This window comes from Callionymus lyra, chromosome 16 (assembly GCF_982586985.1).
Source record: "Callionymus lyra chromosome 16, fCalLyr1.hap1.1, whole genome shotgun sequence".
NCBI lineage: Eukaryota > Metazoa > Chordata > Actinopteri > Syngnathiformes > Callionymidae > Callionymus > Callionymus lyra.
The window spans coordinates 18,843,353-18,861,054 of record NC_141833.1 but is presented as its reverse complement, the minus strand read 5'-3'; the positions used below and the strand labels follow the sequence as shown (position 1 = coordinate 18,861,054).

General features: G+C 35.8%; 1 protein-coding gene across 2 annotated transcripts in view; it reads right to left on the bottom strand.

Annotated features, from left to right (window-relative positions):
* The window catches only part of mtcl1 (microtubule crosslinking factor 1), a 63,965-nt gene that overhangs the window by 13,916 nt on the left and 32,347 nt on the right, over positions 1-17,702 (bottom strand). The window contains exons 4-10 of one of the 2 annotated variants that reach the window (XM_087811706.1): positions 17,355-17,414; positions 15,937-17,283; positions 12,371-12,517; positions 8,229-8,444; positions 6,191-6,346; positions 1,683-1,850; positions 92-355 (exon numbers count right to left, since the gene is read on the bottom strand). In XM_087811706.1, coding sequence (XP_087667832.1) covers positions 92-355; positions 1,683-1,850; positions 6,191-6,346; positions 8,229-8,444; positions 12,371-12,517; positions 15,937-17,283; positions 17,355-17,414 — 2,358 coding nt within the window. Of the gene's footprint in view, positions 1-91; positions 356-1,682; positions 1,851-6,190; positions 6,347-8,228; positions 8,445-9,794; positions 9,879-12,370; positions 12,518-15,936; positions 17,284-17,354; positions 17,415-17,702 lie in introns of both variants that reach the window. The other variant, XM_087811707.1, reaches the window with a different exon arrangement.

The following is a 17,702-nucleotide window of genomic DNA, read 5'->3' as shown; positions in this document are numbered from 1 at the left end:
CTTTTAAAAAACCCTAAAAAAAAAGCCTTCTAAAAATATCTATACATATTTCAAAAACCTTTCCAAACACCCCTAAACACCGGCCTCTCACCCTCTCCATCTTGCGGTGCAGCTCCCTGGTGGTCCCGTCCCACTCCTGACGTTCTCGCTCAAAGAGCTCCAGCAGCTCCGAGCGTTCTCGGCTCCACCTCTTCTCTCCGTGCTGCAGCTTCCAGCGCAGGTCCAGCGTGGAGTTGTGGCTCTCGGAGAGCAAGCGCCGGTTCTCCTCGCGCTCCTGCGTCCGCCCGGGGTCAGAGGTCGGATCCCTGTCGCCCGCCTGAGCGTCGCGCTCGACGCCCGTCTGAGTCTCTTCCAGCTGCTCGGAAAAACACAAAGATTCACTCAGAACCATCGGTTTGAAACATGTGTTTTTGACTCAAAATTATTGAAGAAAACTTTTTAACAGTTTGTTTTCACTCCTGTGTTGTTCTCAGTATTATCTTGATCTTTAAAGTATGTACTTTTTTGAGTATTGTTTTGATTGTTTAAGCGCTTTGTGACCCTGGTCTCGAAAAGCGCTATATAAATAAATATTACTTACTTACTTACTTACTTACTTACTTAAACTAAAGCACTTACTTACTTAAACTAAATGTTTGTGTCCGGTGCAGATTTTTGTCAGAAGCACTTTTATGATCTGACTGTAAGAAAGTTTTCAAAATTTTTCAAAAACCTGTTAAGAACATTCCATCAAATTTCAAGGAAGATTTAAAAAATAACTTTAAAAAACGATTACATTTTTTTTTAAGAACATTATAAAAAAAAACAAAAAAACTTAATAATACGATTAAAAAAGAAAAAATGTAAAGAACATGTCAAATATTTTCAAACACACAAAAAAAAAAAAACTTTTAAAAAATCTTTAAAAAAACTTTTAAAAACATCCCATAACGTTTCAAGAACTTTAAAAAAAAATCAAAGATCATTTTCAAAAGTTTTAAAGGTTTAAAAAAGTTTTTTTTAAAGGCCGGAAATATTCATTTTAGAACCATAGGTTCGAAACATTTGTGTGTTTTTGACTCAAAACTTTTGAATCAACTTTTTAAACTAAATGTTTGTGTCCGGTGCAGATTTTTGTCAGAAGCACTTTTATGATTTGACTGTAAGAAAAAATGTTCAAAAATGTTCAAAAACCTGTTAAGAACGTTCCATAAAATTTCAAGGAAGATTTAAAAAATAACTTTAAAAAACGATTAATTTTTTTTTTAAAGAACCTTAAAAACAAAAAAACAACAACTTAAGAATAAGATTAAAAAAGAAAAAATGTTCAAAAATGTTCAAAAACCTGTTAAGAACGTTCCATAAAATTTCAAGGAAGATTTAAAAAATAACTTTATAAAAAACGATAAAGAATTTTTTTAAGAACATTATAAACAAAAAAAACAACAACTTAAGAATAGATTAAAAAAGAAAAAATGTAAAGAAAAAAAAAAAAAACTTAAAAAAAATCTTTCAAAAAGCTTTTAAAAACATCCCATAACGTTTCAAGAACTTTTAAAAAAACTCAAAGATCATTTTCAAAAGTGTTAAAGGTTTAAAAAAGTTTTTTTAAAGGCCGGAAAGATTCACTTTAGAACCATCGGTAGAGTTTAAAAAGTGAAACATTTGTATGTATTTCAACTGATTTAATTTGGACTTCGTACCTGCGTGATGTGACACTTTAGCTCCGCCCACTTCACCTCCCAGGCCGCCCTGTCGTCGGCGTACGTTTGCTGCACTTGCCGGCGTCGCGTCTCTTCTTCACGCAGTTCTTCCCGAAACTCCTCCAGCAGCGTCCGAAGGGCCTGAAGAACTCGCCGGTTCTCCCCGAGCTGCAGAGGAAAAGATTAGGTTCCATCAAGGGTTCCTGTCGGAGCTACAAGATGTTTGAACTTGAACGTGTCTCTGCAGAACTTCTGTCAGGAGACAAAAGTACTTCATCAACACTGTGTCGTGCAGCTGGAGCCTCTTGACTGGACATTTATGTGTATTTTTGGATGTTTTATATGTTTTATCCTTCTAGATATGTCTGGATATTTGTGAATATTCCTGGATATTTGTGAATATTTATAAATATTCCTGGACATTTATGAATATTCCTGGACATTGTTAATATTCCTGGACATTTTTAATATTTCTGGACATTTTTAAATATTCCTGGACATGTTTTAATATTCCTGGACATTTTTAATATTTCTGGACATTTCTAAATATTCCTGGACATTTCTAAATATTCCTGTACATTTCTAAATATTCCTGGACATTTTTAATATTCCTGGACATTTGTGAATATTCCTGCACATTTCTAAATATTCCTGGACATTTATGAATATTCCTGGATATTTCTAAATATTCCTGGACTTTTTTAAGTATTCCTGGACATTTATAAATATTCCTGGACATTTTTAATATTCCTGGACATTTGTGAATATTCCTTGACATTTCTAAATATTCCTCGACATTGTTAATATTCCTGGACATTTTTAATATTTCTGGACATTTTTTAATATTCCTGGACATTTCTAAATATTCCTGGACATTTCTAAATATTTCTGGACATTTTTTAATATTCCTGGACATTTTTAATATTCCTGGACATTTCTAAATATTCCTGGACATTTTTAATATTCCTGGACATTTGTGAATATTCCTGGACATTTGTGAATATTCCTTGACATTTCTAAATATTCCTGGACATTTATGAATATTCCTGCACATTTCTAAATATTCCTGGACATTTATGAATATTCCTGGATATTTCTAAATATTCCTGGACTTTTTTAAGTATTCCTGGACATTTATGAATATTCCTGGATATTTCTAAATATTCCTGGACTTTTTTAAGTATTCCTGGACATTTCTAAATATTCTTGGACTTTTATAATAATTCCTGGGCATTTCTGGATATATCTGGACATTCTCGGGTATACTTGGATATTTTTTCATATTTGCTTTACAGATATTATTTTGGACATTTGTTGACCTTTGTGGATATTTCTGAACATTTTGTGATATTTGTGATATTTCTGTACATTTTGGAAATTTGTTAATATTTTTCTGGATATTTTATCGGGTTTTTTTCTGGACATTTTTAGATACATTTGGACATTTCTGAATATTCCTGGACATTTTCGGGTATTTCTCGGTATTTCTGGGTATCTAAGTGGTTCAAAAGCGAGTGTAGAGTTCAGTCCAGTTTATTCGCTTTTGAACCACTTGTAGAATCTTCACAGACGTATTTCTGGGTATTTTTATATTTGCTCTGGACATTTCTAGACATTTTCGGAAACTTCTACACATTTTTGGACACTTGTGGGCAATGGGTCTAGTTCTGGATATATCAGACAGTTTGTAAATATATTTATGAATATTCCTGGACATTTCTAGGTATTTATGCACATTTCTTCAATTTGTGCTGTACATTTGTGGACATCTTCTGACATTTGTGGACAATTGTGGACATTTGTGGACATTTGTAGACATTTGTGGACAATTGTGGACATTTGTGGACGTTTGTGGACATTTGTAAACACGTGCAGACATTTATAGACATTTGTGGACATTTGTAGACATTTGTGGAAATTTGTGGACAATTGTGGACATTTGTGGACGTTTGTGGACATTTGTAAACACGTGTAGACATTTATAGACATTTGTGGACATTTGTAGACATTTGTGGACATCTGTAGACATTTGTGGAAGTTTGTGGACATTTGTGGACATTTGTAGACATTTGTGGACGTTTGTGGACATTTGTGGACATTTGTAGACATTTGTAAACACGTGTAGACATTTATAGACATTTGTGGACATTTGTAGACATTTGTGGACATTTTTGGACATTTGTAGACATGTGTGGACATTTGTGGACTTTTGTAGACATGTGTAGACATTTGAAGACATGTGTGGACATTTGTTGACATTTGTAGACATTTGAAGACATGTGTAGACATTTGAAGACATGTGTAGACATTTGAAGACATGTGTAGACATTTGAAGACATGTGTGGAGATTTGGGGACATTTGTAGACATTTGTTGAAATTTGTGGACATGTGTGGACTTTCTAACTAACAGACAGGGGGCGTCGAGGGGGAAGCAGACGTTCTCCTGCTAATGAGGTTCTAGGAATAAAACATGAATGCTCTGCAAAATAACGTCAAACATTTATCTGGGTCACAGTTTTCATTTGCATGCCAAACTGACACGATCATTAGTTTCTGCCAATTAGGGGCGTGTCGTGAAAAGAACCAACTGCGGGGAAAACAGCCGGAATTAAATGTTGAAAATGGTTCAGAAGTGCATGTTTATTTCTGGATTTTATATTCTTATTAAATTAATATTTAATATCAATAAAGAATAAACACAAAGCTTAACTATGGAAGACTCGAACTAGAGCCTCCATTTAGATTTTTAAAGTTTTTATTAATCATTACTTCATTTTCTTATTTTGTGTTTTTCATTACATTAATATTGAATAAATATCTGCAAGACGCAGTAGCATCAGAATATTGGTTGAATTTAACATTTAAGATCTTGAAGCTAAGATTTCTTTTTTTTTGATTGGAATAGGTAGCATTAGCGTAGATATATTAGTAGCTATCATTACTGTAGATGTATTAATAGTTAGCATTACTGTAGATATATTTTGAGTTCACATTACCGTAGAGGTATTAGTAGTTAACATTACCATAGAACTATTAATAGTTAGCATCACCGTAGACGTATTAGTAGTTAACATTACCGTAGAACTATAATAGTTAGCATTACCGTAGACGTATTAGTAGTTAACATTACCGTAGAACTATAATAGTTAGCATTACCGTAGAGGTATTAGTAGTTAACATTACCATAGAACTATTAATAGTTAGCATCACCGTAGACGTATTAGTAGTTAACATTACCGTAGAACTATTAATAGTTAGCATTACCGTAGACGTATTAGTAGTTAACATTACCGTAGAACTATAATAGTTAGCATTACCGTAGAAGTATTAGTAGTTAACATTACCGTAGAACTATAATAGTTAGTATTACCGTAGAAGTATTAGTAGTTAACATTACCGTAGAACTATTAATAGTCAGCATTACCGTAGAAGTATTAATAGTTAACATTACCGTAGAACTATTAATAGTTAGCATTACCGTTGACGTATTAGTAGTTAACATTACTGTAGAACTATTAATAGTTAGCATTACCATAGAAGTATTAGTAGTTCGAATTACCGTAGAAGTTATAGTAGTTAGCATTACCGTAGAAGTAATATTAGTTAGCATTAACGTAGATATATCAGTAGGTAGTATTACTGTAGAAGTATTAGTAGTTAACATTACCGTAGAACTATTAATAGTTAGCATTACCGTAGAAGTATTAGTAGTTTGAATTACCGTAGAAGTTTTAGTAGTTAGCATTACCATTTTAAATCATTAAATATATATATATATATATATATATATATATATATATATATATATACATTTAAATATTTGAATTCTATAATTTCTACATGTAAAGGTTTAATTTTTTTTTTATTGAATTCAATAACTTGTGTATTTAAAGGTTACATTTTTATTTATTTATTTAAGGTAAGGAAAGGTTGAACTTTATTGATTTATATTTTATAGTTATAGTTATTTATATAGTTATTCTATAACACATATAGTTTGAAATTGTCATTAAAGAATGTTAAAATACATTTTCTAAATGAAATGTTTTTTAATTCAGTATAAAAATGTTTGCACTATTATACCAACATTTTATATTATAAATAAAAAAACATTGAATATTAGAAAACTAGTTTTTATATTAATGGATTTACAATTTGTAATTTTTTTAATTCATGATTGCTCTATTATATCAGTACAAATAAATAAATATATATTTAGAATATTTATATGTAAAATATTAGAATAGGAATATCAAACTGTGTGTAAAAAAAAACAATTTATTTAGAAAACCTTCAATTTTTTATTAATTAAATGTATTTATGTATTTAAAATGTATCTTTAAATTTAGATATAGAAAATAAACGCTGAAAAAACAACATTTTCAACATTTTAAATGTTAAATGTTCTGATGTTACTGATATACTAACATATATTTAATTTAAATAATGACATGTATAAGAACCAAGTCACTTTGGATGTAAACAAAGTGTTGTGTTGTTGTCGTACCTGTCTCTGCGGGTGTGTGTGGACGTCAGGTGACAGCAGCAGGACGTCCGTAGAATCCCCCGGAGTGTGAGGTAAACACAGTCTGTCGTCTCTGTCCGACTCGCCCTCGGCCTCCGACAACGTTCCCAGATCTGGGACGACGTCCAGCTTCTCTAACTGGAGCAGACGACAACACAATGTTTCATTCTGACCCTTCTACACAATCACACCCATTATCCACTGAGGCTTCAGAAGACACCGCTACTAGAAGATGTGTAGATGTATGAGTACTTTAAATTATTATAGTCAAACGGTTAGCATTACTGTAGACATATTACTAGTTGGCATTACCGTAGATATATTGGTAGTTAGCATTAATGTAGATATATTAGTAGTAAGCATTAACCTAGCTATATTAGTTGTTAGCAGTAACGTAGATATATTAGAAGCTAGTTTTACTGTAGATGTATTAGTAGTAAGCATTACCGTAGACGTATTACTAGTTGGCATTACTGTAGATATAGTAGTAGTTAAAATTACTGTAGACGTATTACTAGTTGGCATTGCTGTAGCTAGATTGGTAGTTAGCATTACCGTAGATATATAAGTAGTTAGCATTACCGTAGCTATATTAGTAGTTAGCATTACCATATATACATTGGTAGTTAGCATTACCGTCGATATATTGGTAGTTAGCATTACCGTAGCTATATTAGTTGTTAGGATTACCGTAGAAAATTACTAGTTATCATTACTGTATATATATTGGTAGTTAGCATTACCGTAGCTATATTAGTTGTTAAGATTACCGTAGAAAATTACTAGTTATCATTACTGTAGATATATTAGTAGTTAGCATTACTGTAGATATATTGGTAGTTAGCATTAATGTAGCTATATTAGTAGTAAGCATTAACCTAGCTATATTAGTTGTTAGCAGTAACGTATATATATTAGAAGCTAGTTTTACTGTAGATGTATTAGTAGTAAGCATTACCGTAGACGTATTACTAGTTGGCATTACTGTAGATATATTAGTAGTTAAAATTACTGTAGACGTTTTACTAGTTGGCATTGCTGTAGATAGATTGGTAGTTAGCATTACCGTAGATATATTAGTAGTTAGCATTACCGTAGCTATATTAGTAGTTAGCATTACCATAGATACATTGGTAGTTAGCATTACCGTAGATATATTGGTAGTTAGCATTACCGTAGCTATATTAGTTGTTAGGATTACCGTAGAAAATTACTAGTTATCATTACTGTATATATATCGGTAGTTAGCATTACCGTAGCTATATTAGTTGTTAGGATTACCGTAGAAAATTACTAGTTATCATTACTGTAGATATATTAGTAGTTAGCATTACCGTAGATATATTAGTAGTTAGCATTACCTTAGCTATATTAGTTGTTAGGATTACCGTAGAAAATTACTAGTTATCATTACGGTAGATATATTAGTAGTTAGCATTACCATAGATATACTAGTAGTTAGCATTACAGTAGAAAAATTACTAGTTAACATAACCGTAGACATATTAGTTGTTAGCTTAACTGTAAATAAATTAGTAGTTATCATTACGGCAGAAAAATGACTAGTTATCATTACTTTAGATATATTAGTAGTTAGCATTACCGTAGAAAATGTACTAGTTATCATTAAGGTAGATTTATTAGTAGTTAACTTTACTGTAGAAAAATGTGTAACTGCATCACTGTAGATGTATTAGTAATTAGCACTATAAGTATAAGTAGTTCATATTACTGTAGACATATGCATAACTTGTTATTGTAGTAGTTTTATCTAGTGTTACAGTAGTTTTTTTGTAGCATTCTAAATCTTGATAACGAGGCCACTGTGGTCTCCTGCGGGTCCTCAGGTGAGACTCACTTCTGGATCCTCACAGGTGTGACTCACTTCTGGATCCTCACAGGTGAGTCTCACCTCTGGATCCTCACAGGTGTGACTCACCTCTGGATCCTCACAGGTGTGACTCACCTCTGGATCCTCACAGGTGTGACTCACCTCTGGATCCTCACAGGTGAGACTCACCTCCGGATCCGTCTCGTCTCTGCCCTCCTTGTGTCTCAGTCTCCAGTGAGTGAGGATCGAGCGGAGCTTGGTGTAGAAGACGAAGCTGCTGCGTCTGAACAGTCGCAGCTCCTGCAGCAGCGTCGCTCGCTCGTGACCCCACGACCCCTCCAGACCGTGGAGACCCTGCAGCTCCAGACCCCCTCGCTGGACCTCCAGGTGTAGACGATCCCCTTCCTGGAGTCACAGAGGTCAGAGAGGTCAGTTCAAGCAGGTCTGATGAGAGGTCGCCCAAAATAAAACCTGAAGGTGCTTGTTCGCGGGCGACAACATAGAGTATCATAACATCGTTTTGAAGTACAAATACTAGTACTCAGTGTGGATGTACTAGAAGTTGTTTGTGTGAGCAGTCGGTGCAGCGGAAGTAGATACGATAGAAGTAGATATTAAAGTAGATGTCCAAGACATTTAGTAAAGTACTTTCAGTTATTATTGTTAATGTGTTGGTAGTAGTTCAGGGTAGTTGCTCTGGTGGTAGACATTGAAGTTATAGTTATAATTTTAGAAGTAATATCATAATAGCAGTAATAGTAGTATTTGCAAAAGTGTTAGTAGTAATGCTACCATGTATATAGTACAAAGTAAAGTATAGTATTATTAGTAGAAGTACTAGCAGAGTTGTTAGTAGTATAACCACATGTAGTCACATGTGACTTATACTCATAGTATTAACAGTAGAAGTAGAAACTGTAATGGTTTTTAAAGTAGTAGTTTGAGAAGTGGAAGTAGTATTTATAATAGTAGGATATTTGGAATCATGGCTATAGAGTGTTATTAGTACGGGTAATATTATTGATGGTAATAGTACCATTAGACGTATTAGTAATGGGAATGACGGTAATAATAATAGTAGAAGTAGCAGTAAAGGTAACAATTAAAAAAGTAGGAATTGCAGTATAAGTAATAGTAATGATGATAATGGTCCTACTAGCAGTATCAGTAATAGTAATTATGGTAGGAGAAGTAAAAGCAATAGTATTGATTATGATATTACAAGTAGAAGTATTAATAATAGCAATTATAGTAGTAGTTGTAATAATGGTGATAATAGTACTTGCATAAATTGTAGTTATTGTAATTATGGTAGTAGTAGTAGTAGAAATTATGATAATTGTACTATTATAAAAAGTATTAACAGTGATTATGGTAGTATTATGAATAGTAATGAAGATAATAGTACATAGTACAGAGGCATCAGTAATTGTATTGATGGTATTGGTAGAATTAGTATGGTAATGATTTAAATAGTATATATATTATTGATAATAATAATGATGATTAGAGTAATAATTTTACTATTAATAATAATGACAATAATAGTAATAGTATTATTAGTAATATTAATGATAGTTTTATTAGTAATATTAATGATGATAATAGTACTAGTAAAATAAGTGCTTATAGAAAGTTTCTAGTACGAGTCACAAGAGTCACTTTTCTTCTTCTTCTTCACACTCTTGATTTCAACGCTTCTTCGCCAACATCTCAACTGGACTCTGAGATGATTGACAGCTGTCGTGTTCGTACCTGCGGCAGCGACGCGACGGACTCGTCCAGCCTCAGCCTCCTGTCGTGGTCCAGACGCAGCCCGACGTCCTGAGTGTCCCGGAGCTGAACCACGACATGAAGCAGCAGATGTTCACGTCACAAGTCAACATGGTACTTTCTCTGTCACACAATACTGTGATACTCGTCAGTACTTTAGTGGTCAGAGCGAGCCGTCACTCATCCTTCATTCATGTGAACACACAGCATTACGATCATGTCCTCTCTGTGACGGGTTCAGTGTGTTCTGGTCCAGACCCTCCTGCCGCCCTAAAGTCAAATCTGTCACGCAGCCGCGGCTCTAATCCAGCCACGAGTCCAAGACCAGGACAGACGCTCTGGACTGTTTGTCACGACCTTATGTAACCAGAGTTCTCTATGAAAATCAAACATGAGGCAGCGATTATCAAACAGTTGTGTGTGTGAGTGTGTGTGTGTGAGTGTGTGTGTGAGTGTGTGTGTGTGTGTGTGTGCGTGTGTGCACATGTGTGTGAGTGTGTGTGTGTGTGTGTGTGCGCGTGTGTGTGAGTGTGTGTGTGCATGTGTGTGTGTGTGTGTGTGTGCATGTGTGTGTGTGTGTGTGTGTGTGTGTGTGTGTGTGTGTGTGTGTGTGTGTGTGCATGTGTGTGTGTGCACATGCACACACACGTGTGTGTGTGCACATGTGTGTGAGTGTGTGTGTGTGTGTGTGTGCGCGTGTGTGTGTGTGTGTGTGTGCGCGTGTGTGTGAGTGTGTGTGTGCATGTGTGTGTGTGTGTGCATGTGTGTGTGTGTGTGTGTGTGTTCTGAACAAGCTGCACTCATACACAGGATGATTTCTGCCGAGTCAGCCTGTAACTGATGACGCAACAAGAGAATCTTTAGACGCAACATCAGCAGATTTTTTTAAACTAACTCAGACTCAGTGTTAAGCTAATGTACTGCGATGCTAACCGCTAGCTTCAGGAATGTATTTTTTTTTTATTTGACCAGATGAAAGTTGTTCATTAATAACTACAGTAATTGAGTTGTGAAAAAACCATACAATTAACCTTTTAAAAATTAATCAAAAGGGTTTAGTTTTTGTTGCTACCTAATAACACTTCTACAGTAATGTTAACTACTACAACGGTAATGCTAACTACTAATAAATCTACGGTAATACTAACTACTAATAAATCTACGGTAATGCTAACTACTAATACATCTACGCAAATGCTATCTACTACTAAATTTCCGGTAAAGCTAACTACTACTTAGTAGACGGTAATGATAACTACTAATATATCTACAGTAATGCTAACTGCTAATAATTCTACGGTAATGCTAACTTTTCATAGTTCTACGGTAATGATAACTACAAATATATCTACAGTAAAGCTAACTTCTAATATATCTACGGTAATGCTCACTACTAATATATCACGGTAATGCTAACTTCTCATAGTCCTACTGTCATGTTAACAAATAATATATCTACAGCAATGCTAACTACTAATATATCTAAGGTAATGCTAACTACTAATATATGTACGGTAATGCTAACTACCAATATATCAAAGGTAACGCTAACTACTAATATATGTACGGTAATGCTAACTACCAATATATCAAAGGTAACGCTAACTACTAATATATAAACAGTAATGCTAACTACCAATATATCAAAGGTAACGCTAACTACTAATACGTCTTGTTATTATGGTTTCTTTATTAGCTGTTTTATTATAATAAATATTATTAGCTTTATTGATAATCTTGTTTTAACAATAGCTTAAATATATGTATTAAATTGTTTAAATAAGGTTATATTATATTATATTATTTTTATTAGCATGTTGTTACTATAGAGTTAAATATACATTTTATATAGTAAAATTATTGTTTTATTATAATTATAATTATTAGCTTTATTCATTGTTTTTACAATATATATAAAAATGTTTACAACATAATTATTGTTTTGTTGCAATTAGCATTATTAACATAATTGATAACTGTGTTTTTACATTAGCTTAAATATATATATTTAAAAGATATATTACGGTGTATGATAATAAATTTTAACATTAATAGAATTGATAGCATCATGGAAAACCGTCTAATAATAGCTTAACTATATTTTAAATATATATATATATATATATATATATATATATATATATATATCATATTGTAAAAATGATTGCTTCATAACAATCATCATCGTTGTACCATTTCTTCAGGGGCCACATTATATTGTGCGACTGCTCTCAGGGGCCGTCAAGGCAAAAGAGAGGAATGAAGATAAATAGATTAAAATACGATGGAGGAAAAAACACAAGAAATAAAACAGAGCAAGTGAGAAAAGAAAAGAAAAGATCAACATGAAATGAAAAATTAAATATTTATAAACATTTCGTTTTCAATATTAACATTTAAAAAAAACGTTTTTAGAGTAAATACATGAATTAATATAAAGTAAAATTGCATTAGGGTCGCATTAATATAATGATTTAAATGGAAATGATTTCTGACTCTTAAGGGAACGATGTGGGGGGGGCAGGTGTGGGGGACTCAGGTGTGGGGGAGGCACTGACCTCTGCTCTTAAAGCCAGGGGTCTGTGGTACCTAGAGGGTCCAGTCCTGCTCTGGGCCGGGCCCTGGTTCTGGCCCTGGTTCTGGCTCTGGGCCTCCACGCTTCGCTCCTGTCCTAGACGCCACTCCAGCTCATCCCTCTGACCGGACTGTGAGTGAGGCGGGGGAGGCAGGGAGGGAGGGAGGGGGAGACGGGTGAGGGGTGATGGCGTCGAGACGTGAGGTGGGTTCGTGGACGAAAAACAGACAAACAAAGTGAGGGGAGGTGAGACACGAGAGAACCAACGGAAGAAGAGAAGAACGAGGGAGGACCGGCGGGAGTTAAAGTGACACAACCAACAAAAAACGACAAGAAAAAACAAAAAAAACAAATGATTTTTTTTTAGAGAATAAAGAAAAGCGCGAAGAGGAAGAACAACTTAAAGATGACGGCGTACGAGAGGGAGGAGAAGAGGAGGAGGATGAGGATGAACAGAATCATGGGCTGAAACATCTGGCGGGAACACAAAGAGGAACAGAGGGAGTCGGAGGGAAAAGAATGCAAAACACTTTGTTATGAAGTGCATGCAATGAGGGAAACATGAGTCCAAACAGAGAAACCACCGACGCTCGCTAGCTTAGCACAGGATGCTAACTAGCTTAGCACAGGATGCTAATGAGCTTAGCACAGGATGCTAACTAGCTTAGCACAGGATGCTTACTAGCTTAGCACAGGATGCTAACTAGCTTAGCACAAGATGCTAACTAGCTTAGCACAGGATGCTAACTAGCTTAGCACAAGAAGCTAGCACTAGAAATACAACACTTGAAAGAGTCAGCCGTAACATTATGACCACCCAGATCCACTACTCGTCTCCACGTGTAGGAAGGAAAGGTTTGATCCATCAAACTCTGGGAAATTTTTAGAGGGAAGGACAAGTGTAGCTACTGGATGGACATTTTTTAAATCCTTTAAAAATCTTAAAATCACAGCTTTTTATAATTCCGATATAAAGGCCAAGATTTTTGGTTGATCGTACTTCCCGGGGACCGGCGATAATATTTTATCTCAGGGGCCACGTTACTCCCAGTGTCGCCAGGGGCCGTCAAGAAAAAAGAGAGAAGCGAAGGAACAGGAAGTGGAAAAAAAGTGAATAAAAATATCAACAAAGAAATAAACCAGCATAATATTTATAAATATGATCTCAGTATTCAGTGAAATTATTTTAAGAAAAACTCACAAAAAGGATAAAAAAAGAAAAAAGTCCTGAATTTAGGTTATACTTATAAGTAATATAATATAATATAATTATAAATCAAATGTAAAAATCTAATAACATTTTCTACATGTTCCACCATCTTATATTACCAGTTATATGAACAGGGAAAAATACTATATATTATTATAGGCAAATATGATGAAGAATTAACATATTTTGGGATAAAAAATTGTCAAAATATTAAAAGGATTTTTTTTAAAGCCATGTATGTATATTTGTGAATAAATATACAATTTAACAATGTCACTATTTTACGATAAATAATAATAGGAAAGGGGTAAAACAAATGTGAAAAGGATATTATAAAATTGAATTATTATAAGCAGAGATGATGAATAATATAGAATAAATAATATGTGGAAGACAAACTTTCTACTAAAAGCTATTTTAAATGCCATATATATATATATATATATATAAATATAAATATATATATTTATTTATGATATACACAAAATCATACAAATACAAAAGACTTCAATATTTAAAAAAAAATGATATAAAAGTTGTGAAACTGTGTAAATAGCATTAATAAGAATGTTTAAATGTGACAGAAAGAGTTAAAATTAGTTATTAATTAGAAAATATAAATCATAATAAAACAAAACAAGTTTAAAAAACTAGTTTTAATAAGTAAATGTGATGAAATAAAAACATTTTGTGGGAGAAAAAATAGAAAAAAATACAGAAATGTGTACGAATGTCATTCACACAGGCCTCATTGTTATTTGTTATTTTATTTTACTTTATTATTTACTTTATTTTATTAAGTTTATCTTTTTGCTTCGTCTATTTATACACTATTTATTTATAATTGCATGTAAAGTAAATCTCTGTAATGATCTGTAACAATGTCATTCACACCATCTGCAAAGAAAGTTATTAACTTTTTTATACAAATTTATGATATAATGATATTGATGGACATTTATTGAGGAAATAACAAAATAAAATATATATATTATAATGATACAATGGCAATCATAAATTAAATTAATAACAAATTAATTCAGATATAACTTTACTTATATATATATATATATATATTTTCATAAATAATCTCAAACAATCCAAAATCCATGAATGTTAATGAGAAAAAAAAAGTAGAATAATCATAAAAGACTGTATAAATTAGTTAAGTATGTATAATTATAATTATTTCTGTAAATGTAATTTAGGAAAACATGATAATGTGTCCAGATTGTGGTCGAACCATCGGTCGGTGGTCATAATGTTAGTTCTGAGTAATGCGACTCTAAAATGTGGACTTTGAGTCGAGCTCGAGCGGAGAAGCATCAGTGGACGATTGTGAGCAGATAACGATTCAGGAAATCTGCTGTCTGTGACCCCGGCTGGCTGGGAGTGAGGAGTGCTGAGGATGGCGATGCAGATGTGAATGTAGAGCAGATGTGTGGGGGGGCAGGTGAGGAGGGGGCCAGTGTTGGTGGAGCTGTGGCTCCAGGTTTGAAGTGTAGCTTCTTGTTAGCGCGACGACGCCGCGACGCCTCGATATTGACCTCGATATTGACCTCGTATGACGACACTGTGACGCCTGTCGTTCACTTCCCTCACCGTATGTGTGCTTAACCTACTTTTGCACCACAGTCAAACCCGGTCAACTGCCTGAGTGACTCCTACCTGCTGTGTATCAGGTTTTTCTCTAGCGTCAGGAAGAATATCAGTGCCATTAGAATATTGAATTCAACATTTTTAAATCTCTAAACTGAAATTTAAATGTTTTTTTTCAGCAATGGATTGTTACAAATAAAAAAAAACCCTAAAAATTTGTAAATTGAAAAGTCGAATTTGTTTACGTTTTAAATCATTAAATTGAAAAAAAAAATAGTATTTTCAAAATTAGTTCTAATTCTAAATACCAAAAATTCTAAAATACATTTTTTAATACATTTATTTTTTAATTCGTAACATTAGAAAATATCTATATAAATGTTTTTGTATAACAGTAAATATTAGTTAATTGAATTAAAAATATTGAATTACTGAATGTATTTTTGAATGATTGGAATTAGAAAAGAACTGTAACACAGTAGCTGCAAATAAATGTATTTGTTTTGAATTTTTTAAAAATGTAATAAATAAATTTAAACAACCTCTCAATATACAAATCGTTGAATTCAATTATTCAGTAAAAACAAAATCAATCTGTCGATATAGAGAATATTGAATTGAATTGTTTCATAGAAGAATCAAATGCTTAAACTCAACCTGATGACACTGATTCACTTCCATGTCATTAACTCAGTAATAGTCTTAGTTCCTTTTAGTGTAATTTGTTATAAAGGATTTACCTGAAAGTCCGTCACCAGGTCTCTGCCGAAGGTGGCGATGGGAGAATCCCTGGACATGGAGGTGACGCTGGAAAGGAAGCTGCTGGACTCGGTCAGGTTGGGCATGGGCGACAGGTCGTCGGTCCTCTCCCGCATCCCCTCGCCGGCGTGGTCCAGCTTCTCCATGAAGATGTGCAGCTCGGTGCGGAACGCCTTCATGCGCGTGTTGATGGTGTCCAGGACCTGAGTGTCCGGTTTGGACCCGGGAGTCCCCTCCTGACCGTCCCCGGTCGTCACCAGCAGGTGTCCCTCGAACACCAGGCTGTCGGTGTCGGTGATGAGGCGGTCCACGGTCCTCCCGAGCCGGTCCGCCTCTCGCTTGACGTTGGTGAGCGACTCGCGCTCCTCGCGCCTGCGGCCGGCGAGCTCCAGGGCGCTGGGCTCGCTTGCGTCGGACGGTTTGACGCTCCCGAACCCCGAGGTGGTCCCGGTTTTCTCGAACAAGTCTTCCTCCTCGCTCTCGCCCCCGATGGGACCCTCCCTCTTGGGTTGGAGGAGAAGAAGTCGACCGGCCTCCTCCTCCTCTGCGGCTTCTCTTCTCCCGGCGTCGCTGTCGGCGTCGCTGTCCCGCGGGCTGCCGGTTCTGAACCCGAGGTGCGCGGCCAGATCGCAGCGCTGGACGTTGGACATGAGGACCCGGTTCTCGTACTGCAGCTTCATCACCTTCCCGCTCAGCTCGTTGATCTGCATCCGCGCCGACTTCAGCTCCTCCATCATCATCACGCCGCCGTTCCCGCCGGCGCCGGTCTTGTAGGGCTCGCCGCCCTCCTCGGTTCCCGGTCCGAACTTGAAGCGGTTCAGCTCCGAGGTCAGCTGCCGGTTGTGGTCCTCGATCTCGGCGATGGAGCGACGGAGCAGCTCGGCCTCCTCCTCCACGAACTGCAGATGTCGGCGCATCTCGTTGGCCGACTCCAGCGGGTCGCCGCTGAAGGGCGACGAGGGCATGCTGGAGAACGGCTCCCGCCCGAAGCAGTCCCGCTCGTACTGGCACCGGATGTCCTCGTTCTCCGCCCGCAGGCTTCGGTTCTCCACCTCCAGCTCCACTATCTTCCTCCCCAGGATGTTGGCCTCCTCCTCCACCATCTTCAGGCGCAGACGGAGCTCCGCCTCCCTGGTGGAGTGCGGACCTCCACCGGAGCACTCGGCCAGAGGGGTCGGACTATCCACGTCCCCGTAGACGGACTTGTACTTTTGCAGCTCCTGTTCCAGTTCATCCTTCTCTCGGCCCAGCTTGGCCATCTTCTTCCTCATCAGGCTGGACTCCTCCTTGGAGAACTGGAGCTGACACCTGAGGTCGGCGCTGTCCTCCTGTCGTGACAGTTTTTTAATCCCAGCAAAAACCTCATGAAACTGAACCGAAAATGATGAGAATCTTGTACCTGATTGGTGGATTTCTTGTCCTTGTGTATTTCTCTGCTGCCTCGACGCCTCAGCACCATCTGTGACAGGAAGACATGACGTATGTGGTTACATTGTTGACCACTAGAGGGCTCTTGGGCAATAGTACAAATTCTGAATTAGCAGACAAAATATTAGGGATGTGTATCGGCAAGAACCCGTTGATACGATACGTATCGTAATACAGGGGGAACAGTACGATATATAGCAATACTGAAATATATATGTGTAGTATTGTCGAGTACTTGACTATGGTGTTGCAGAATTTACAAACCACATGACTCTTGACGAAGTCGTAACTGCTTTCATTTGTTATCAAACCAAAATAT